This window comes from Narcine bancroftii, chromosome 7 (assembly GCF_036971445.1).
Source record: "Narcine bancroftii isolate sNarBan1 chromosome 7, sNarBan1.hap1, whole genome shotgun sequence".
Taxonomy (NCBI): domain Eukaryota; kingdom Metazoa; phylum Chordata; class Chondrichthyes; order Torpediniformes; family Narcinidae; genus Narcine; species Narcine bancroftii.
The window spans coordinates 155,741,453-155,766,913 of NC_091475.1; the positions used below are offsets into that span (position 1 = coordinate 155,741,453).

The following is a 25,461-nucleotide window of genomic DNA, read 5'->3' on the forward strand; positions in this document are numbered from 1 at the left end:
ACTAAAGCGGCATCGTCTGCAAAGAGTAGTTCACGGACAAGTTTCTCTTGTGTCTTGGTGTAAGCTTGCAGGCGCCTCAGATTGAAGAGACTGCCATCCGTGCGGTACCGGATGTAAACAGCATCTTCATTTTTGAGGTCTTTCATGGCTTGGTTCAGCATCACGCTGAAGAAGATTGAAAAGAGGGTTGGTGCGAGAACACAGCCTTGCTTCACGCCATTGTTAATGGAGAAGGGTTCAGAGAGCTCATTACTGTAAAGTTATGCAAAATACTTAACATTACAGTGAATTACTTGGAAGAGGAGTCATTGAGATTATTTAGGTTTGTAAATTGTTCTTATCTTGCACTTGCCTATTTCATCTGAGGATGAAAATGGATCATTTTCATCAATGGATCATTGTAGAGGCTTAATAGAATTTGATCTACCTATAATCTGCTCTGAATTTACCTTGAACTGAATATGTGCCTTTTTGGTAAATTGGTGAAGATGGTTTATGCATTTTTTCACAATTTTGTGTCTGGATTTTATGTGCTGCTATGAATTTGCAAATATTGTCAGATTCACTGATATTAAATTGTACCCTTCAGCTGGTCAGTCTTGGCTTATCCAAGCTGCCCTTCCTAATTCCACTATTTTAATGTGACATGGTTTGTTACTTCTTGCACTTGCAGCCTCTATTCCCATTTAAAACACCTCCTGATTATCTATCCATTTATTTCTCTAAATTTCATTGTATTTTTATCTTGACTGATCAGTATCCATTTCTTATAAGCCCTTTTTAAGAAGCAACCCTTGAATCTGGCTTAAAGATGGGAAAAAAAAGCCGACTTGGAATATTTTGTACAAATGTAGTCTTCCTACCCAAGGAAGGATTTACATAATGTGGATTTAGTAGTTCAATTAGTTCCAGGACCTTAACAATTAAATATTCCACCTGTGACTATTTAACTATTCACCTGTACTCCCCTACCTCTTTCTCCCTCCTCTCTCCCCTTTCACCCATGCCCACTCACTTTTTATTCGGGTGCCTGCCTACCTTTTGCTCATAACCTGTTGAAGGGCTCAGGCCTGAAATGTTCATTGTATCCCTTTGCTTTGGGAAGATGCTGTGTGACCTGCTGAGTTTCTCCAACACTTTAGTGTATTGTACTACAAGCTCAGTGTCTTCAGTCTTTCCTGTTATATCCCAGATTATGTTGATGTTGTCTACTATAAAGAAGAATGAAAAGTCATGTTATTGAAAGGTCAACTTCTGGGTTTTACAAGGATGTTGTTTATAAAAAGGCAACAGATGAAAGAACTTGTCAGAGCCGCAGCTGTCTGAAGTGGAACTTGCTGGTCTAAGAGGGTCATGTAGGTTTGCAAGCAGAGAGAGTAAAACGGGCTTTCACACACACACACACAGAGAGAAAAAGAGAGAGAGAGAGAGAGAGAGAGAGAGAGAATTCAGTTCTGCCGTTTTACAGTCAGCAGCAGCAGCCGGGACTGGAGCAGGACAAGCTGACAAGCTTGTGGAAAACCCCCATTTGAAAGATGGATTGTGACTGCTTAGTTCAGCCTGGTCAAAACCTCTGGCTGGGAAACAAGGGATGGTAGTCTCAAAATAATAATCAGCCATTCAGGATTGTGGAACCTCTGTGGTTGGGCTGATTCAAAGTGATTTGATAAGTTTTTGGATTAGTACTGGAAAGAAGCTCTGAGGTAGAACGTTGACCACTATCTCATTGAATAGACCACCAAGTGCAAGGTTAAATTGCTGATGATTTCTTCTGTTTTGACTGGATGCTGAATAAACATGAAGTTTTACATGCAGACTAATCGTGGCCTGTAACTTCAACAGGAAGTTCCCAGGCCATAACCTGGTTCTGTTCCAGAGAACTGTTAATAACCTGAACAGCTCCTTGATTAGAAATGAATAAAAGCAATGTGTGGGTGAGGATCACTGAAGCAGCTGTAATGGGAGAGCAAGTAGGTGCAGGAAGATTGCCCCTCCCTCCCCTCCAGTTGGCCTCACTGATTCTGTAAGTAAAAAAAAAATGAGTTTGCTTGGTGCTCTTAACTCTGGCTTGGCCCAGCCCTTGATTATTATGGCTTGGTGAAGTTGGTGCAGAGAGATGGCATGTGTAAATTCTTATGTTAGTGGCAGAAGATGTCTGCAGTCTCGCAGCACCTGGCAAATCCATCCCCATTCAAGATTCATTTTATTGTCATGTAATAAGTGTCATAATACACAAAATGGCTTTTGTCTGAAATTGCCTGAAGTGCCTCTTACAGGTGGAGATTTCCTTGAATTGAACTATTTGCTGTGCTTCAGAGCATGATTAAGAGGAACCTTAGCTCTTCATTGTTGATGGAGCAGTTACAGTCAGCAGTCAATCTACCGATGAAATGTGTTGGGGATGTTTGTTCCAAGAATTTGATGGTTACCTGAGACTAATTTCTTGCTTTTTGGCCAATATTCCAGTTGACACAAAGTTGCCTTCAATTTAGCCCAATCAGTCCATAACAGGATTTTCTGTAAAATGTATCCCAGGAGGCCGCTCAATGTGATTCATGTTAAATAAGTTTAAGAAGAGAAGGGAAATATAATGAAGGACGTGTTCTTAAAATTTGACAGTTTGAATCAATAGCAATGTACAAAGGCATTCAGGGCAGTACAGTTAGCATAGCGGTTAGTGCCACGCTGTTAAACCGCCAGCGACTGGGACCAGGCTTTGAATTCCGTCCTGTCTATAAGTAGTTTAAATTTATCTAAATTTAGACAAACAGCACAGTAACAGGCCATTTTGGCCGACAAGCCCATGCTAACACATAGGCTTTGAAATTGAGGTTCTTGTATCCTAAAGATCTGCCATTTGATTTTGGAAGTAGTATTCTTTGAGTTTTTGGACTTCAAAAAAAATGTTTGAAAAGTATTTTCCTTTCGGGAACCCAGTTTTCACAAGATGATTTGGAGCCGACTTCAGTCATTTTCTGATTCTCTTAAATGAGGCACATTTTTGATGAATGGAAAGATATTTATGTTAATATAACTATTTAGAATTTTAAAAGTTTGTAAATGAAGCAAGAGCTGCATTTTATTGGTATGCTTATTTTCAAATTGTTCAAATTTCGTTCTGGTGAAAATAATGTATGGAAATCTTTTACCCTCGCCCACCCTCACCATTTGGGAGAATCGAGAATTAATGCAAACTAATAACTCTTGTGGTGTACGACTTGTCATGTAAATAATAGCACGAGATGTGGTATCACATTGTTGATGGATTCTCAGTTTTTTTTAGAACAATTCAAAATTTACAGGAATGGCACAAAATTTAAAAATGTGCATTGTTTTTGAAGATTGGTGTGATTTGGTGGAATTTTTAAGATCTGTAAAATACTCTGGCTTCCTATGGACAGTCTGAAATTTTTCATATCCTGATTGTCACTTAAAGGTTGAACCTGGAATCCACAAAGTCATAATTTCCTCTGTCACTCCAGGAAATAAAGCTCAATACTGTCATCGTCTTTTAAAATATTTTTATTGAGTTTAACATATAAATCCAACATGCAAAGTTGTCTGCATAGAATTTGATGTTTTAAAGAAATATTGTTAAATAACTATCAATAATGATAATAACCATTTATCTCTTTTGCATAATATAATCAAATAAAATATTGAATATAAATAAATGAGACTGAGTTAACCATCCCTTGATCTAAATGAAGGGCAAATTCTCTCTTGATTAATATGATCCTTGACAACCATGTTTGAATCCATATTTAACCAGTGTATCTTGTAAAGAATATAATGAAAAAAGAAAAAAAAACTAAACTAAAATGAATCTAGCCCATCCCTCTAAACAATGTTGCTTATGACAATTGTAACAATATGGATTGAGCAGCGACCTTCAGACAATGGACAGAGAATCTTCAGAGCATCCAAACCTCTTGTATCTTCCTATTATGATAGTAATCTATGAATGGGCTTCACATCTTGTCATCGGACTGGTGCAGAGTCATCAACCTGTATCTGAACAATTTAACCCAAAAGAGATGGTTGTTGAATTCATGAGAGCCAAATGGGACCATGCTATGCTGACCATTGAAGGCTCGACCATTGAGGTTGTCAAGAGTATCAAGTTCCTTGGACTGCACTTGGCAGAGAATCTCACCTGGTCCCTTAACACCATATCCAAGAAAGCCCAACGGTGCCTCTACTTCCTGTGAAGGCTGAGGAAAATTCATCTCCCACTCTCCATCCTCACTACATTCTTCAGAGATGTCTTGAGAGCATTCTGTCCATCTGCATCACTGCCTTGTTTGGAAGCTGTACCTCCTTGGACCGCAAGATCCTCCAGCGGATAGTGAAGTCATTGGGAGCTCTCTTCCTACCATGAAGGTCAGTCATCTACAACACTCGATGCAGGCAAAAGGCAAAAATCATTGTGAATGACTCTATACACCCCTCATGTAAACTGTTCTTCCTCTGCTATCTGGTAGGAGGTACTGTAGCACTCAGGTTGTTATGTCCAGATTAGCAGCAGTTTTTTTACCCCAAGCCATCAGGCTTCTGAATTCCCAGAACATATGTGAATAGTGTACCGTGGACTTTTACTGTATACTTAATATTTTAATATTTTAAAGTGTTTAACTTCTATTATAACTTATTTATGTAAGTATGCTCTGTGGTCCTGGAGAAATGCTATCTCGTCTTTTCCGTGCGAGGATGGTATGAACAAATAGAGGAGACTTGACTTGAAAATAAAACTTTGTATCTTTGATATTGTATCTAATTTTCTCCAAGCTTAAAACAGGAAATAACATCATGTAATCACTGGGCATGAGTAGGTGAGGAATTGTCTTTCCATTTCATTAAAATTGCTTGCCTAGCTATCAATGAGGTAAAAGCAAGAATTTTCTCATGAGTTGATCAAAAGTATATCTTCTTGAGAAAAACCAAAGAAAGCTATAAGATGGCATGGCTCTAATTAGATCTTTAAAATATTCGATAAAGTCTGAAAGTTAGCTTTCCAAAATTTTCTAAATTAGGACATTCCCAAAGCCTATGCATCAATGAAGCTTCAAAGATTTTACACCTACTTCATAAAGGATCAATATTCGGGTAAAAACGAGATAATTTAACTTTGGACATATGTAACCTATGCACCTTCTTGAATTGTAACAAACAATGTTGTGCACAAAATTAAGATTCATTATTCAAGTCGAGAGTGGAAAACCAATCTTGGTCTGAAAAAGATATATTCAAATAGTGTTCTCAATCATTCTTAATCCCAGTTGTTGATGCTGCTTTTAAATCTAATACATTATTATAGATCATTGAAATTAACCTACGCTGGGAAAACCGCAAGTCAAAGAGTATATCAATAATGTCAATGGATTTCCCTTTTCAGGTTCTTCCTTAATTATCATATTCCTTTATTTAAAAAAAAGTGATCTTTCAAACCGCAGGTTGCTTGTACGAATGTTGTTTATACATTTTCAATTTGCTTCTGTCTTAAAAACTGTTGTTGGAAACTTTAGACCTTTGATGTCCAGGTTGAAGCTTCCACTTTGATCAGAAACAGATAACCTTGTAGATCAGGGATGGCCAAACTTGCTTAACAAAAGAGCCACATACGATAAACTTCAGATGTTTGAAAGCTGCAAGACATGAAAAAAATATTACATACACGTTTTGAATTTTTGTTACATTTCTTGCTAGTTATATAATTTTTAATGTAATATTTATTCATGTATGTAATTTTTAAACTGCAAATTTGTATTAGTTTCAATAATCAAAAAGTACACATACCATATATATCTGTAATAGTTGAATTTTGTGGACCAATTTTGAGGGTAAAATTTAGGAGGATGACTAATAAATGCAAACTATTTTTGACCACAGAAAGTACCTGCGTCGTTCAGGGCGTCATGAGCTTGGATGGGTGGCCAGGACTGGTTGGTTTGAGGCGTTGTGAGGTCCAGAGGGTGGGCAGCCGAGGCCTAGATGAGAGTACATGGTTGAGACGTTGGGAGTTTGGATGGGCTGGGGCCTGGGCGAGGTACGGCGGTTGGGGTGGCAGGATCTCGGATGGGCAGGCAGGAGGGACCAAAAATAGGAAGGATCGATTTTTACATGGGGCAAGCAGCAACCTTGGAAAAAGAAATGGTCGGTTGTCTTTGCGATTCAGGACCCAGTTTCTGGGATTTTTTAATGCCCCGTCTGAACATTTGACTTAACTACTCTAATACTCGAACAAGAGAATATTGCAGCATAGAAAATGGCCTTTTGATGAATCTAGTCCATGCTGTATGATTAGTTCACCTCTTCTCATAGATCTGTACCCAGTCCATAGCCCTCCAAACCTCTCCCAAGCGCATACCTATCCAAATTTCTCTAAAATTTTGAAATCAAACCCACATCCACTGGCAGCTCTTTCACTCTCTAGCCACCCTCTTAGTGAAGAGGTTTCCCCTAATGTGCTCCTAAGTATTTCACCTTTTACACTTAACTAATTTTCTCTAGTTCTTCTCTCACTCAACCTCAGTGCAAAAAGGCCTTTATGCATTACGTTCTTAATTTTGTATACCTCAATCAAATTTCCCCTCATTCTCTGATGCTCTAAGGATTAAAGTTCTAACCTATTCAACCTTTTCTTATAACTCTCCTTTTCAAGTCCTGGCAACATCCTTGTAAATTTTCTCTGCACTTTTTCTATCTTAGTGATGCAGGTAAGTGACCCAAAATGCACATAAAATTCTAAATTTAGTCTCACCAATGTTTTATAAATCAGCAATATAACCCCTCTACTTGCTATTTTGATTTTTGAAGGCCATTGTGCCAAAAGGTCTTTTTATGACTATCTATCTATCTACCTGTGATACCACTTTCAAGGAATTGTATAATCTGTATTCCCAAATCAGTCTTTCACCTGCGCTCCACACTGCCCTCATACTTACCGAATATGTACCACCCTGGTTTATCCTCCTAAAGTGCAACACCTCACATTTGACTGCATTAAATTTTGTAGCCTGTTTTTCCAGCAGGCCCAGATCTCACTGCAAGCTTTGAAAGCCTTGCTCAGTGTTTGCTACACTCCCAATCTTGGTGTCATCTGCAAATTTGCTGATCCAGTTTTCCACATTATAATCTAGATCATTGATATACATGATGAACAGCAATAGACTCAGCATTGATCCCTGAGGCATGTCACCAGTCACAGGCCTCCAGTCAGAGAGGCAATTATCTACTACTACTGTTGCTTCTGCAAAGCCAATGACTCAATTACTACTATATCCTGAATACTGAATAAATAAACCTTGTCAAAGGCCTTAGGAAAGTTCATGAGGACAACATCCATTGCCTTTTAATTTTTTTTAAATTTTAATTTTAACTTGCACATACTGCACAGTAACTGGCACTTTTAGCCCACGAGCCCATACCACCCAAATGACCAGCAACCCCATGAACACTTTGAAGGGTGGGAGGAAACCGGATTCCCCGGGAAAACCCATGCAGACACGGGGAGAATGTACAAACTCTTTACAGATACCATGGGATTTTAACCCCAGTTTTGATTGCTGATGCTGTAACAGCGCTGTGCAAACCTTTCAGCTAACTGTACCATTCAACTTTCTGGTAACCTCGTCAAAAACTTATGATTGGTTAGACTTTGCCTACCAAGCACAAAGCCATGTTTACTATCCGTAATCCTGACTTTTGTGACTTTTGGAATACCTTCCAATAACTTTCCCCCTGCTGATGTCAGATTCACTGGCCTATAATTTCCCAGATTATTCTTGTAACCTTACTTAAACAATGGAAAACATAAACAATCCTCTGACACATCAATTGTGGCAAAGAAAGTTTCAAAGAAAGAAATTACAATTTCTGCATTGGCCTCCCTCAAGGTCTGATGGAATATTTTATCCATTCTTATTTTTTGTAAGGCAGCAAGCATCTCCTCCTGTAAAGGTTCCATGATCTCACTGCTGCTTTACCTTACTTTTTATAGACTGTTACAATGCAAAAAATCCATTTAAAGTACCCCAAACTCTTTTGGCTCCATGCAGTCCTTTTAGAGGACCATTTTTTCCCCTTGCTTTCCTTTAGCTCTTAACATTATTTGCAGAAGCCCTTGGAATTTTCCTTCACCAAAACGGGTAGGGCCAAGTTATGCCTCCTTGATTTCCTTTAAGTGTTTTCTTGTATTTCTAGTACTCAAACATAATTTGTTCCTTGATGCCAATCCCTGCTTTGCACATTCTTCACCAGGGCCTCAATACCTTTTTAAAAACAAGGGCTGACTTTTGATCTAAGCTTTGTTAGTCATTAGTTTCTGCCAACACTCAACTCTCTCCACTTTGAGACCAAACTTTTTTTGGACTAAGGTATTCAAAGTTTGGAGGACTTGTTTGTTATTGAAGATATCAACAACTACATCAAGAAATTGGCTCCAGAATTCCAAAGAAAAAAGATACTACTGAATTTGAAGCAGAAGAAGAGGGATTTAATTCCTCAGTTGTGGTTGCCGCAATGATTAAAGCACAACTTCATGATATTACGCAGAAATTAATGCGTGCTATGAAAACGCTGGAGGACAAATTTGACAGATTGATGGTAGCTTTGCCTATGTTTGCAAGTCGTTTAAAGGATTCCGAAGAAGATCTGCAAGGCAACAATGAGTATGCTGGAAGATAAAATGGAAAAGCTCGAAATTACTGGAAAGGAGCGGACTGTCTGCAGCAATAAATTACTGTCTCGTCTGGTCCACCTTGAAGGATGGAACAGAAGAAACAGAATACCCTTCTTTAAGCTCAAGTGTATAGAAAATGGCTGCTAATGGATATAAAATCTTAATTGCGTATGCTCACATGATTTAGAGTAAGAATGGTTTAATTGTGTTTAGATTAGTTTTAATAATTCTTATGTCTGATTGATGGAGTCATTGTGAATTTACTGTGAGAATTTGTTTGGATTATATTTCATGTGTTGATGGGAGCTAGTATTTTTCTTGCACGTGCACGGTGGTGTTTTGGAGTATGAAATATGGTGGTTCTGGCTTCAGTGCTGGCAATATCACCGTGCACGTGCACAGGTTTTTTTATATAAATTTTGTGATTTCTTTTGTATTCTTAAGAGTATTATTTTACTAGTGATTTTCATTCTAAATGTTGATATTTGGTTTACAGTTTTTATTGTAGTTTGAAGGGGGGAGAATGTGTTAAATGAAGTAAACGGTCTTTACTTCTCATCTTCCTCTGCCCATACGCAATAGCAACTCCGAATACAAAATATGGACATTATTATGGTATATATGCAGTGAAGAGTGACAACTGGGTTTTTTGAATTGGGTATACTAAAAAAGATTAATTCTCGTTTTAAAATGTGAAAGCATTTGTTACACTGATTTACTTAAATTTGAGGAAGTGTTTTTTTTAAATTCTACTGTGCCAATTGTTTGTAACCAATCCATATATTGATTGTATTATGATTTTAAGGAGAATTTTTAAATAAATTTTAATTTACATTTGGAATGTTTGATTATATGTTAAAGAAAAATGGATTAATAAGAATTTAGATACTTTTGCTCTTGATTAACTGGATTATATAAATAAGTTATTTAAAATAGATAGGTTGGGTCTTGTATTTGTATTTTACTTTTTTTAAATATAAGATTTTATTTTGAAGCTGAAAGTGGTGATTTTTTTAAATTAAACTTTCTCATTATTTTTATGTTGGTTTTGAGGAGCTTCAAGACTATCAACAGAAGTTCATTTTTTTCTGTACAAGCTGATTCCAACTGTGGTTAGTGATCATCAGATTTGGGAGGGCTGGAAGATAGGGCCCATTAGTGAATTATTTAGTTTGGCAAGGTTACCTTTTGTGTTTTTTCAATTTTCTTTTATGCTGTGGATTCGAGGTGGTGGCCCCTAGAACCGGACTGGAATGACTGGAAAGGAGGGTCTTTTTGGGTGTAAACCATTTTATTAATTGGATGATGGCTCCAATTAACATAGTTTAATGGAAAGTTAAGGGTCTGAATGGGACAATTAAGAGGTGCAAAGTTATGACACATCTTAAACAATTAAAACAGATACTGCTTTTTTTTCCCCCAAGAAACTTGTATAAGGAATTCTTACAAGGATAGGTCAGTATTTAGATGGAGAAGACAGCATTTTCATTCATGCTCTAAAACAAAAGCAGTTTTGATATTAATAAATCAATATATCCTATTAATTCTTCATAACAGTATTTCAGATAAACAAAGACGTTTTGTTATTTTAACAGGTAAATTATATAATAAACTAGTAGTTCTGGCTAATGTTTATGCCCCTAATATAGATGATCCAGTTTTAAAAAAATTTCTTGACAGTATTATCAGATTTAAATCAATAATCTTTGATTTTTGGGAGGTTATTTTAATTGTTTGAATACAACTTTAGATTGTTCCTCTTCTAGAATAGTTTTCCTTTCAAAATCTGGTGGTAATAATACATTCCTTTTTATCTAATTTTGGTATTGCAGATGTTTGGTGTTTTCTAAATCCTACCTGTAGAGAGTACCCTTTTTAATCTGATGTACATCATTCTTGTGCAAGGATTGATTATTTTTTAATTGATAACCAATCACTCTGACTAAATCATGTGGTTATCAAGGAATAGCTATTTCTGATCATGCCCCAGTCATTACATCTTCAAATATATTTTTTTAATTCCCCATTTAAAGTAAAAAAAATGGAGATTTAATACTACTCTTGCTGACAGAGAATTTTTAGATTTTATGGAGCAACAAATTCTTCCCCAATGATGTCTAACTTGGATTGTTTGGAATATAATGAAAGCATACTTAACAGGGCAAATCATTTCATATATGCCCAAATTAAAAAAAAAAAGACCAATAAGGAAAGGCTAGATTTAATTAATTAGATTAAGCAAATTGATCTACAATTTGCTCAAAACAAAAATCCTGTTTTTTTTAAAAATACATATAAAAGAAGAATTGAACTTGAAAGCAATTTGATCTACTTTATACCTACCCAATTTAACAGCACTTGTAAGAAATAGAAGTCCTTTTTTTAGTCATGGAGACAAATCTAGCAAGTTACTAGCTGGACAATTAAAAGGAATAATTGCTTTAAAAAAAAACAAATAGATTCGTATGAGCAATGGCGATATAACATCAGACCATGCCAAAATTAACGAGACCTTTAGAGATTTTTATGTTAACCTTTACACTTTTGAATACAAGAATGATTATGTTTCAATTTCGGATTTCTTGGATCGATTAAAATGGGCTAGTTCAGAGAAACTTGTTTCACAGGAGGATATAGCTGTGGCTATTTCCTCACGACAGTCAAGTAAATCTCCTGGACTAGATGGATTTCCTGAATTTTATAAATCCTTCCTTAAACAGCTTGTACCTCACTTTTCTTATGCAGTGGCTATATGATGTAATGTCTTATTTAAGTTTAAAGAAAATCAGATATAATATGAAAGATAGAAAGTTTCAATTTATGAAATTATGGGTCCATTCTTAGAATTTTTTTACAATTGGAAAAATCAGTAATTATTAAACGTTCCATAATTCTTCGTTTTCCAGGGTTTGTCAGTGTTTCCACATCATTATTGATTTTTTTTCTTCGTTTCATTATTAAAAAAATTGTAACCTTGATTGGGGGAGGGGAGGGGATAGATTAGATTAGTTTACTCCATTAGTTTTAGCTTTTTCTCCTTTTTTTTCTTTATTATTTTATTATAACAGTCTAATAAATGGGTCCTACATGGATGTATACATTGTTTATTACTAGATTGAGTTATTATGAATTATTTATGTAATTATGCATATTTTGTTATTTACCCATTTTTGTCTTCCTTCTGTGTGTATTTACTTCAACACAATTGAATCATTATGTAATCATCATTTATTCTGTATGGTTATATGTTAAACTCAAGAATATTTTAAAAAGAAAGAAAACAAAGGCACCCTTTATCTGTTAGCCTTCAATTATGACAGGAACATTCAAACCGTACACTCAAAATTTCACCTTTGAAGGCTTCCCATTTACTAAATACACCTTTGCCAGAAATCAACCTGTCACAATCCACACTTGCCAGCTCCATCCTGATGCCATCCTTTCTCTATTTTAGCATCTCAACCAGTGGACCAGACATATCTTTTTTTCATAATTATCTTGAAACTAATGGCATTATGATCATAAATTCATAGTGTTCTCTTGCACTCATGCCCTGTCTTGTTTCCCAACAGGTGATGTAGAATTGTACTCTTTCTCATGTGGACCTCTTTTATTAAAAAAATAAATGTCCTTGAATACATTTGACAAAATAACCCCTCCAGCACTTTTAAAGTATGAGTGTCTCAGTCAACAAATGAAAAGTTAAAATTACCTACCATCACAACTATACATTTGTTTGTGACTTTCTGCTATCTCTACTATTCCTGCCAACCATTGGGTAGTCTATAATGTAATCCTATTAACTGGGTAATTAATTTCTCCATTCCATCCGTATAACCTCAGTCGACAAGCCCTCTAGTCTGTTCTTTGTGAGCACTGTTGTGATATCTTCCCTGACCTCCAGTGCCACCACTCCCCCTTTTGTTGCTCTCTCTCTATCGTGTCAAATACAGAACCCCAGATCATTGAGTGCCAGTCCTGCCCTTTCTGCAGCCAAGTCTCAATAATGACAACAGTTATAATTCCATGTGCTATCTGTGGTTTAAGCTCATCCGCCTTTCCTACAATACTCCTTGCATTGTAATAGACACAACTCGGTACATGATTCCCAGCATGCTCATCCTTTATATTTCTGCTGTTGTCTGCAGGCATAACAACATCACAGTCACTCCACTATCTACTCTGGTTTGCATCTCCCTGTAATTTGAGTTTTAAACCTCCCCCCTCTAATAACAGCACCAGTAAACTTTCCTGGGAGGATATTATTTTCCCTTCCAGTTCGGAAGCCAACAGTCCTGTTGGTTCAAATCCCATTTTCCCAGGAAGAGCAGCCAATGATCTAAAAACCTGATGCCCTCCCTCCTGCAGCATCTCCTTTGCCACATATCGAGCTGCATTGTCCTCCTATTTATGGCCTCACTAGCACGTGCCATGGGTAGCAATCCTGATATCACAACTCTGGAGGCCTTTTTCATTTAACTTTGTACCAACTTCCTCAGCTCGCTTTGCAGGACCTCATTACCCTGCTCACCCATGTCATTGGTTCCAAGGTGGACCACAAAATTCACTCTCACTTGAGAATGCTGTGAACTTGACCATCATCTGGGAGTCTCTGCCTATCTGTTCACCTAACCATTTGATTTCCTATCACTATATATTCACCTATTCCACCCCTTAACTTCTCTTCGAGCTGAAGGCCAGACTCAGTATCAGAGACCTGAATGCTCTGGCTTTTCCCTGGTAGGTTGTCCCCCTTAATGGTATCCAAATCTGTAAACAAACATATTATTGAGGGAAGCAGCCACAGAGTTAAATTGCACTGACCGCTTAATCCTTTTCCCTCTGACAGTCACCCAGCTACCTTGCCACTTCAGTGTGACTGTCTCCCTGTAACTCCTGTCTTCAACCCCTCTACCTCTGAAAGATCTGGAGTTCCCAGAAACTAGTTTTAAGGAGCTGCAACTAAATTCACTTCTTGGAGTTGAAGCCATCAGGGACACTTGCGGTGTCCCTTATTTTCTACATTCTTCAAGAGGAGCATACCAGTGACCTTGCTGCGGTTAATTAACCAATCTCACATGAAACACTTGCCTTTATTGGTGCTTGAAAGGGCACTCTTCAGATTCCGATTTATTTTCAGAGTACACACATGATATCACATACACCCCTGTGATTCCTTTTTCCGAAGGGGGCGGCAGAATTACCACTAATTAGTAGAGCAAAACAAACTGTACACAGCGTAAACATGTAAACAAATAAAAGCACTAAACAGCTAATGAATGTAAACAAACTGACTGTGCTATAGAGAGAACAAAAGGAAATCAATAAAGTGTGCAATTAAGAATCTTTAATTGAGTCTCTGATTGAATTTGTCGTTAAGGAGACTGATGGTTGAGAGGTAGCAGCTGTTCCTGAACCTGGTGGTGTGAATCTTGTGGAACCAATACTTCTTTCCTGACGGTAGCAGCGAGAACAGAGTGTTTGCTGGGTGGTATGGGTCTTTTATAATTGCTGCTGCCCTCCGATGGCAGCGTTCCTTGTATATGTGGGGAGATTTCTGCAAGTCTCACCCTGCAAACAACATTTTGAATAAAACAAGCTCTGTTGCATCTCTTTCAAAGTTCAGAGTTGTTGTCAGAGTACACATATAACCCTGAGATTCTTTTTCCTCTGGGCCAGACATAATTTCTACTTCACGGTAGAACAAGCAAACTGTACTCAAGAAAAGCTACTTGTACAAAAGAGAGAAATGTAAACAAGAAGGAAGTGTAAACAAACTGTTCACTACAGAAAATAAATATTCAATAATAAATAATGTACAAAGTAAGAATCCTTAAATGAGTCTCTGAGCTTGTTGTTTAGGAGTCTGGTGGCAACTGTTCCTGAACCTGATGGTATGAATCTTGTGGCACCTATACCTCTTTCCTGATGAGGAGAAGAAAGCATGACCTGGGTGGTGTGGATCCTTGATGGTTGCTGCTGCTCTCCGACGGCAGTGTTCCATATAGATTTTCTCGATGGTGGTGAGAGTTTTGCCTGTGATGTACTGGGCTGTATCCACTACCTTTTGCAGGGCTTTCTGCTCAGAGGTATTGGTGCCCCATACCCGGTCATGATACAGCAGGTCAGCACACTTTCCACTGCACGTCTGTAGAGTTTTCCAAGTTTTGCGATGTTATACCAAACCTCTGCAAACTCCTGAGTAAGTAGAGGCACTTAGGTGCTTTCTTCACAATTACATTTGTGTGTTGCCTCCAGGAAAGATACAAAATGGTGACTCCCAGGAATTTATAGTTGCTCACCCTCTCCACCTCTGATTTCCCCCAGCGACCACTGGATTGTACACCTCTGGTTTTCTTCTCCTGAGGTCCACAATCAGCTCCTTGGTTTTGATGACATTGAGTGCGAAGTGATTGTTGTTAGTACATAATTCAGCCAAGTTTTCAATCTCCCTCCTGTTTGCTGACTTATCATCCCCTTTTATAAAACTTACTACTGTGGTATTTGTCGATGATGTTTTTGTTGTACTGAGCTACACAGTCATTGGTATAAAGTAGTGGAGCAGGAGCTCAGAATGCAGCCCCGTGGTGCTCTGGTACTGATGGAGATTGTGGAGGCAGTGTTCTTAGCAATCCTCATTGATTGTGGTCTTGAGGTGAGGAAATCCAGGATTCAATTACAGAGTGGGGATTGAGGGGTTTACTGATCAGTTTTGAAGGGATGAAGGTGTTTAATGCCGAACTGTAGTCGATAAAGAGCATCCTGATATATGCGACTTCGCTATCCAGGTTTTCCAAAGCTTTGTGTAGTGCCCGTGAGATGGCATCTGCCGTAGTCTCAGAATCCAATGCTCCATGTTTCATTCCCCCATCACTCTGGTTCCACCAACTTGTATTTCTTCCAGTGACTGATCCGCACTGTAATCACAACCTATCCAGGTATGTGGATCTTTTTGTTTGATGCTCCACTATGTTTTAAAATCCATCATTACAAAAATCTGTCTACTTTTCTTTGGCTTTTTCTTCATCCATTTTGTTCCAGCTTTGGTCTGGTGTATTTTTGGCGATAGGTTCTGAAAACTCGTTCTGCTTCTGAAGCATATTGCTGAGGATTAATTATTTGTGCTCTGTTGTTTTCTTATCATATGCCTATGAAGTGTTGTAGGAAATTTTCCCACATTACTATAACTTTGTAAATACAAACAGCAATTTTGATTTGTACAGCATCTTTGAACAGAATCTTGCACATTTTGGGACATTTCAAAGGACTGTGAAAGGTAGGGAGGACTGCAGACTGCAGACTGGAATCCCAAAAGAAGAGTTGGAATGGTAGAATTTCTTATTTAGCATTAATATATTGGTTGTCTGTTTAACTTTCCTCATAATATTGTCCAATGTAATAGTCTCAGACGGGGCACCACAGTGGGTGGCGCTGACAGAAACCTTCCAACCTGAGCAAGTCTACTTGGTTGGATGAAATTCCATTGGAAAACTCATTTATGAAAGCTGAGAATTTCATAACTCGTTTATCAAAAAAACCTGACTTTCTTAGTTTACTTTTCCCATTTCTGTACCCCAACACCAACTTTTCAAAGGTTTTTTTTGTTATTTTGTGAGACCAATTCCCTTCCTTGAGCAATCCCAAGAAAAGAGGATGATTTGTTGTTTTCTGTTTGAGGTGGCAAATGAGGACAATAAAGCTAACAGTAGTAAACAGCTAGTGAACTCTAGCTCAACCATCATTTGTGGAAGGATGGCTGAGGTTTCAGGTCGAGATCCTGCATAAGAACAGAATGCAGGGAGAAGATAGTCATATGTAGAGATGAGGGAGTGGTGAGATGATCAGTGGGATCTCGTCAGTTAGGGAATAAAAGGATACAGACCACAAGCAGGTAGATGTGATTAGTTTAAATGAGTGTCATGATCAGAACAGAAATGGTGGGTTGAAGGGCATGTTCCTGTTCTATTGGTTTTATTTAAAGGATCATTCAATTTTTGCTGCACATAGAGGCATTTCTTTTTTTTAATTTTTGTGCTTTCATGTATTTAACCTGAAATTATTCATTTTAAATTAACACTATGCAGTTAGATCTGAATAAATGTTTGAAACAATACAGATCAGTCACTGAATTTGGGTTGTTTCCATAACCTTCAAGAAAATTCCTTGGTCAGCTCAGGCCATTTGAAATGCAGTCACTAAATCTACTCATGCTGGACTTTGGAATGAAGAGGAACAAATTGGTTTCTGTTTTTATTGGGACCATAATTGCAATTTTAAGGATTCTTCTCATTTAAAGCTAGAAAATAACTGGCTTAAATAAATCTACCTTTCATTGGGATATTACATAATAAGACATCATGAAATGGGCCTAACCCTAAATTTACTGAAGATGCATTAGATGTGCACACTGTTTACTGTTAAAGTTAGGGATGTCATTTTGCTCTCCCAATGTTAATTCAGTAACTGTTCTGTTCTTTTCCAGATCTGATTCAGTGTACAAATGAAATGAACGTAAACATACCTCAGCTGGCGGATAGCCTTTTTGAAAGAACTATGAACAGCAGCTGGGTGGTGGTATTCAAGTCTCTCATCACAACCCATCAAATGATGGTTTATGGAAATGAGGCAAGATTTTTAGAAATTAATTTGGTTGCAAGACAAATGAAAGATAGGATGAAATCTTCTGTTTTAATAACTATTTTCTAAATTGTTTAATTATAAATCCAGGCTATTTTTGACTCATTAAACATCAGAAGCATTGTGTTCTGTCTATATTTATTTTGCGACTTCTCATTTGATTGATAGAGTGTCTTTCATATCCTCTATTATGAAGGGCATTTACAACTCAATTGTTTTTTTCAAAGCACCACATTTTCCAGAAAGAATGTGAGCTCCAGATGTTTATTTTGAAAAATTTGGACATACAACATGGTAACAAGCTCTTCTGGCCCATGAGCACGGGCCACCAAATTGCACCCAATTAACCCACAACCAATGTACGTTTTTGAAGGGTGGAAGGAAACCCATGCAGACACGAGGAGAATGTACAGACTCCTTGAAGATAGCGCCAAATTCGAATCGGGTTGCTACACTAACTGTGCTGCCCTATGTGTGATGTTGCATTTTCGCTAGTTTTGCCCAACTTGCTCAACCTCAAGCCTTTATTGAAATATTTCCAATACAACAATGTCATCGCTTAAATGAACAGATTGAAACTACTGTATATGCAATTTTGGAGGGCTCTCATCACTTGTAGATTGTGCAAATATCGCAAGTTTTCCATCCCATTCAATCTATCTTGTGAATTAATTGCTATACAGGCAACCTCTGCATTATGCTGCTCTGGTAATGGAGATCTACCCTTAGAGAATTTGCAGATCACAATCCAAAAATTTGAGATGATGAATTTGCTCACAGAATTTTACTGAAAGCTGTGAACCCAACCCTTTTTCTAACTCTTCTTGCATAAGAACATAAGAAATAGATGCAGGAGTTGGCCATCTGCCCTGTCAACCCTGCTCCGCCATTCATCGTGATCATGGCTGACGATGAGCTCCTCTCCACCTACCTGCCTTTTCCCCATATCCCTTGATTCCCCTACTATGTAAACATATATCCAACCTTGTCTTAAGAATATTTACCAAAGTCGTCTCCACTGCTTCAATGAGTAGCGAATTCTATAGCGAATTCCACCCTCTGGGGTTGAAAAGCAGTTCCTTCTCATCTCCATCCTAAATCTACTACAGGTATACAATCCTTTATCTGGAACCCTTGGGGGACAGTGTGTGCCGAATTTTGGATTTTTCCGGATTTCAGAAAGCCAGATTTAAACCAACCCAAATTGTGCTGCTATATCCACTCCCACCCCCTTCCAGTCATGCTGCTGGTCTCTCCCCCCCCCCCCCCCCCCGCCCGGCTCGCGCTGCCGGTCTCTTCCGCCTGCCCGGCATCTCTCTTCCCCCCCCACCCCTCCCAGCTCGCACTGCCATCTCTCCCCACTTACTGGATTTTTAGATGTCCGGATAAAGGATTGTGTACCTGTACCTTGAATCCAGAGTCAATGTCCTCCAGTTCTGGTCTTCCCCTACCAATGTAAACAACTTACCTGCCTCTATCTTATCTATGCCTTTCATAATTTTATGTTTCTATAAGATCCTTTCATTCTTTTTGATGCATGCATGAATTAAGTGGTTTCACATTACTGAAAATTGCTATTTATGGACTGATTTCTAGGTTCACCACCCTGGACACCCATAATGTGAGGGTTGCCTGTACCTGCAAGCCAATTTAGTTATTTCTGAAGCTCATTCAGATCTGTTGACAGGAACATTGTGCAAATTCTCTATTTAAATGATACTTGTCTTTTATGTTCTTCCCACCAGAGTATTTTCTGACCTCAAAATTTTAGTCTGTTCACTTGATCCTTTTTTCAAATCCTCATAATGTTGTGTAGTCTGTTCGGTCTCTTCATTTAAGGCAAAAATATAGATTATGAATTGTTAATATATTTCTAGAATTGAATACAAGTATTTCTACAGTGGTTCGAGAGGTTTCCTAATAATTTCATAATGATTGAACTTGTAATAATGTGCAAAGTTATTTTTATGAGAAGTTCTCTTGGGATAAAATCATTAATGCAGACGCATTTTATCTGTGTAGCGTTTTATCCAGTACCTAGCTTCAAGAAACACCTTGTTCAACCTGAATAATTTTTTAGATAAAAGTGGATTGCAAGGTGAGTGAATTTTGCTTTGAAACTCTCTTGTTACCCTGTTTTTTTTCTCTCTGTCCCCCTATATTATTTGTTAGCTGCATTAAGTAATAAAATTCCAATAATCTGACACACTCTGGACTTTGATGCTGGACAGATAGATTGTCCAGACTAGGATTTTTTTTCTATTAAAATCCCAAAGCTCTTATTGATTTTTTTCAATAGTAAAGTATAATATTAAATTCTCCAGTCAATCAGGTATGTTTCAAGAGATTTAGTCATGATTAAAATGGTGACCCAGATACCAAATCAGCTATATTTGAATGATTGAATATCAGAATTTTACTCTCTTAGCATGTCATGCTTTCTACCCATCCCAGAGTTATTTTTGTTCCTATTCAAATTATAATTAAAATATTGAGTAATGTTGCAGCGGTGCAGTATGCTGGCTTTGTTCTCAGTGTCCCGGTAAGAAGTTTATGGCCAAACTTAGAAGAGACATTTATGGTGGTGAGTTCAGGTGATAACTGCTTTATTCAGTTTAGTTCTTTGAGAAAATGGCCATTTCATCTTATTTTGACAGGTGGGAATTTATTTGTGTGTATAGTTTCTGATCTTAAATGTAAAGCCCCTTTCACACTTACAAGTTGTCCCAGGAATTAATCAGCCTTTAAAGTGTCTTGAGTGAAAGGAAAATTGTCTCAATGCCGGCATCAGATGACATAATCTCATGCTGGGGATAGACTGCCTTAACCCCAGTACAATCCCTAGCGTCTGCAGATGCCAGTGTTGCAATCAGGCAAGTGTAGGATGGGCAATTACATTGTGGGATTGAAATGGCCAAAGTTTTTGTGCGAGTGCAGGAACATGAAGGAAGAAAAGATTAAAATGAAGCTATAAATTTTGGCGTGGGAAAGTTGCACAGGAGAGTGAGAGAAGAAATAAATAGCAATAGCAGACTATTTTTAAACCATGTGGGAAAGTTGGTAGTGCTATAGCGCATAATTTATAAAGACTGGGGGGGGGGGGGGAGAGAAAAGCGATGGCGGACCTGACTTTCCAGAATGCCGCGCGCCAGAGAAACCCCTCCATGAGTGCTTTGTGAATGTAGCCATGCATACAGCCCTTTCTCTGCTGCACAAAATTCTGGGAGGGTAGGTCTGCCATTACTTTATCCCATTGCATTATCGCTACCAGTTTTCTGACACTGCTTAAAAATTGTTTGCTTGTGCTCTTTATTGCTAGCACTTTCCCACAGTCCCTTATAAAGGTTTATATAGGTTGGCAAAACAACATCGGCTGAAGGGCTCCTAAAGCTTAATTATGTTATAAATAGGCACAATTAATTTTGTTCAAATACATGATCATAATACATTGATCCAGGATTTAGGGCAGGTCCACCATCACTCGATGCGTCAAGATGTTACCAATAGAAGGTAGTACAGTCCTAAGCCCCAGGATGGCTCCTTGTAAGTGTGAAAGCATTCATTGTCCCAGTTAGAAGTGGTCAAGTGTGAAAAGCCAAAATCCCATGGCTATTCTGGGACACTGAACGGCCAATTTAATAGGACGCAAGTGTGAAATGGGTTTAAGATAATTGATGAGTGATATTAAACTTGAGAAGATTTCATTTGAGAGAGGTGTATGGTTGAAGGATTGGAGTAAATTCAAGGTGGTATGTTCTACTTTAAGATGTGAATATAATGGTAATGACTAATACTTTTTCTGAATAATCTATTAGTTTCCAGTTTTAAATGTGAATTTGATTTGTAACCATATAATTTTTCATTGGTTATCTTGTTTTGACAAGTTTTATATCCTTGCAGCATTTTTCTTTTGTACTGTTGAAGTACAGAGTCCTTGGAATAATTATCACACAAGTGCATGAAATGTGTATGAAGCCTTTCATTTGATGTATTGTGGATTTTTAAAATCATCTCCCACCCTTGCCCACATTCAGAGGAAACTGTATACTGTGGCGACCCATTTACCAGCAAGCAAACGGGCTCCCAAAATGATGGACATGCTGTGAAAAATGCGGGAAATGGCCTGTATCCCACACAGGTTTTAATCTGGGCTGATGACATCACTGTCCATGTGACAGAAGCAATGATGTATATAAGCCCAGCATGCAAGCCTGGAGGTGTCAGTCTTGCACTAGATTCCACAGCATATACATCGACTTCCCAGTGTATACATCAACTTGACAACGGATGCAGCTCACACTGTATAGTAAACGCTTTCTGTATAGAATACTTCACAACAAAACTCTATTATCCATGTGTTAGAGGGGTTGCACTCCAAGAAACTTGTCCATTATGTTACCTGCCCAACCCACCCCCCCCCCCCCCCCCCACCCACCACCCCGTTGTTAGTGGAGATGTGTTCCTATAAGGAAATATTTTTCTCAACCACTATGTCCCTGCAGGTGTGTGATCTGATCATATTGAAGGCAGAAAAGGGTGGTGCTTTTAATTAACTGGAAATACATAAGACATTGAGGTCAAATCTGGAGTGTTATGTGCAGTTTTGGTCACTAGCCTTCAGGAAAGATATCAATAAACGTGAAAGGGTAGGAAGAAAACTTACAAGAATGTATGTAATGAAGAGCCGAAGAACAGGGTTGACTCGGTTACGACTATTCCCTGCAGCGTCGGAGAATGAGGGGATGTTTGCTGGAGGTGTACAAAATTGAGGGGTATGTGGTTGGTTGATCAAAGTCCATTGTCCATACTTTGCAGATGCTGACTACTTGAAATGTACTCTTTTACTGATCTAAGTGGTGTGTGAAAGTTAATTAAATTGGGTCATTTGAATCATTGTGCGAGAATTAATCCACTTGGATTGTGTTTCGTAGAATTTACACCAAGAAATTTATTGTCTGTTGAAAGTACTAAACGTGCAATATGGTATTACACATTCAACTCATTCTCAAAATTTTTGTTTCATTTTGTTCATTTCAGAAATTAAATGTATAGCTTTGTTTTTAGTGTTGTCAAATGAAGCTTGATTTTTGTTTTTGCTGCTGATCTCCAATTTAACATAGATTTAAAAGAAAACCCATTAATATTTGACAAATGTTTAAAATAGCCAAAACTAGTGAATATTTTGCATTTTGTAACACTGTGATCTTGTATTTAAGGGTACGATATGTCTACTTTCATCCGGCGCTATAGTAGATACCTGAATGAAAAGGCAGTTTCCTACAGACAGGTTGCCTTTGACTTCACGAAGGTGAAACGAGGGTAAGAAATAATGACGATAGTAAAAGGTTATAATAGTTTTTTTTTGGAAAAAAAATGTAGATATACCGTATATTTCAACAGACAGGGGTCAACCCTTTTTTTTAGCCTAATTTAATGGTTTTAAGGTATATCTGGCGTATAACTTGACCCCCATTTTCTGGCTGTCTGGGCCTCCCAGTAACAACCCAAAATTTTTTTTAAAACCCACAATCGCCAAGTAACAAAGTTGTAAATTACCGTAAGCAAGTAAAAAGAAACAGTTTTTAAAAATAAAAGCCTTGTCCTACTAGGCCAGAGCGGGAACCTCGTTCTCCTGGCAGGAGGCTCAGACCTCTGTGGCAGTAGTGGCAACCTCGTCCTACCAAGCAGGAGCAGGAACCTCTGCTTACTAAACAGGAACAGGATGTCTGGATGGGTTATGGCAGTGCCCAGGGGTGGGGAGGTACTTCTATAGTTAACTAATATGCTGAATCAGCAATTCCGTGGTCAACTAATAAGCTGAATTGGCGTCAAAACAGTTTTTGACATGAATTTAAGGTCTCAAAAGTATATCTGGCTTATAAGTCAACTCCCATTTTTTGTGATTTTTTTTTAGGGTTTTGCATCTCGACTTGTACGCTGAAATATACGGTAACTCACAAAAAGCTAATATGAGTTGTTTTTTCTCCTGAATTATCCACTGGCTGTGAAGTGTGTTGATTTAAAATTATACCTCCATGATGCTTGATAATCCTAATTTAATATTTTTTAAATGATGGTGATATTATTGTAAGATCCAAGGGGCTTTTGTCTCAGTTATTTTGAGAATTTTATTGGACCTTGCCATTTATCTCAGAATGCATTCTCTGATGAAGAATGCAGAGATATTTCTGTAGGAAGCCAATAAAATTCAGCTTTGATTTGGTGGCAGGAATTAAAAGCACTTCAAAACCTGATAATTAACAGAAATGTAAATGGGCTTTGCATACTTTCTACTAGAGGTCAATGGGATTCAAACCTCTTTTCATAGCACTCTCTCTCACACTCTTGTCCATCTAGAGATGTCAAGGCTACTGTTGAACACCTTACTAGTGATAGTAAAGTCACTAGATTATTGTCATTTTAAAAATGAACTGGTTCAATAACTTTGGGGAAACAAGATTGTCATTGCCCAACTATGACACCATTGATTGACTTGTGACTGATTTCTGAAATATCTACATTGATTGTATTTCTTTAACTATTGCAGATGAAGTGGTCTATGATTTTGGTAGCAGTCGAAGTTGTGTGCTACTGCTGTGTTAAATAGGATAGTCTATAATGGATCAACTGGACATTAATGTGGTCTTGTGAGCCCCCAGCAGAATTGTTTTCCAGAATTGGTTCCAACCTGATATAATGACAATTATTTTTTAAAGAAGAACTTGCCAGGATCAGGCATACCTTTAAAATAAGGTGCAAATTTGGTGGATTTTATGTCTCATTGAACTCCACAAGAAGTATCTTTCAGATTATGGACTGTCAGAGCTCTCCATTCCAGAATAATGATTAACAGAATATAGAGGAGTGAAGTGCATTCAACATTCCCTCCTTAGTGGCAGAGCCCAGCACACCAGTGACAAAGACAGCTAAAACATTTCAACCACTTTTATTTCAATCCCAGTGGATGTCTGCTTTCTGAGATTCCTGCCCTTGAAGTGATAGTCCACCTCTTTCAGTGCTCCCAAAAGTGTATTACAATTCTATGCAGAAGTCTTGTCCAAATCAGTTGAACATCCAGTGAAGTTGAGATCCCAACATTACTACATTGGCTTGTTATCTAGCTGTAGAACATTTCTTGATCATAAAAGCCAGGACAAATCCCACAAGAAGGTACTTCAATTCAAAGAAAGAGTAGCTGATCTGATCTAGCTTTTGGTATCTTCCTTTGTTTTGTATCCTTTGGTAGATTTTTGATAGTCAAAGGAATTTGATATCTTTTAAAAATAATGTAACCCAATTAATTGCTATCCCTGAATCTATTTAAATGAAAAATGGATGATCCCCTCAATGTCTCAGACAAGCAGCACTTAGCCAATAACCTAGGTCCTCGTGTTCAGTTTGTCAGGAGTACTTGGACAAAAGGGTTATTTTCCCAGCAGCAAAGTGATCATGACCGGTTGCTTTTGATCTCAAGACAGCATTTAATGATTCATGGCATTCAGATGCCTGAGTAACTTGAAGAGATGGGGAATTTCAGTGACCCCAGCCAAATCAGTTGTTCTATCTCACTAATTTCAGGTGGAGTCAAGTTTAGTCCCAATCTTTCTCTTAAAAATTATCTTAATTGGAGAAAGCAAAAGAATGTCCCATTAAACACTCCAATCTTATTTCTTATTGTTCAAAAGACATGAGAGATCCTTCCATATAACAATCATTAGCATGCCATGTCATGCCATGCCATGCCATGAATTCAATATTTTGTTACCCAGATTCATAGGCAATAGTTTATTTTTACATAATGGTGTCCTCTGTGATATACCTGCTTTTTCCCCCCCAATTCCTTCATTTATTTCTTCCCATATTCTAATCGTGTGTATTATTATAGGATTATTCATTTTTTTAAGTTATTGACTTAACATTGCAATTATGAAGTCCCTCATTGTCTCCTCTTTTATTGAATTCAGTCCCGTTTGAATTGTAGCAACTGTTAAAAGATTGCCTTTGCTTGCTACATCTTAAAAAATAGATTGATTTAACCAACTGCATTTGCATGGACATTTTGGGTTTGTTCACATGGGACTAGCTTGCATTGATTGAGTGAAATTGTTCGAGTAATATTCCAAGTGAGGGCCCAAAGCAGGGCT

The 25,461-nt window shown here is 37.8% G+C and overlaps 1 protein-coding gene across 26 annotated transcripts in view; it reads left to right on the forward strand.

Annotated features, from left to right (window-relative positions):
- Positions 1 to 25,461, forward strand: part of picalma (phosphatidylinositol binding clathrin assembly protein a) — a 175,234-nt gene that overhangs the window by 60,239 nt on the left and 89,534 nt on the right. For all 26 annotated transcript variants that reach the window (XR_011342123.1, XM_069890923.1, XM_069890925.1 and 23 more), the window contains 3 exons: positions 17,163 to 17,305; positions 19,340 to 19,415; positions 22,534 to 22,636. Coding sequence is in view for 25 of the 26 variants with exons in the window: in XM_069890918.1 (XP_069747019.1) it covers positions 17,163 to 17,305; positions 19,340 to 19,415; positions 22,534 to 22,636 (322 nt within the window). In the remaining variant the exon portion in view is untranslated. The remainder of the gene's footprint in view (positions 1 to 17,162; positions 17,306 to 19,339; positions 19,416 to 22,533; positions 22,637 to 25,461) is intronic.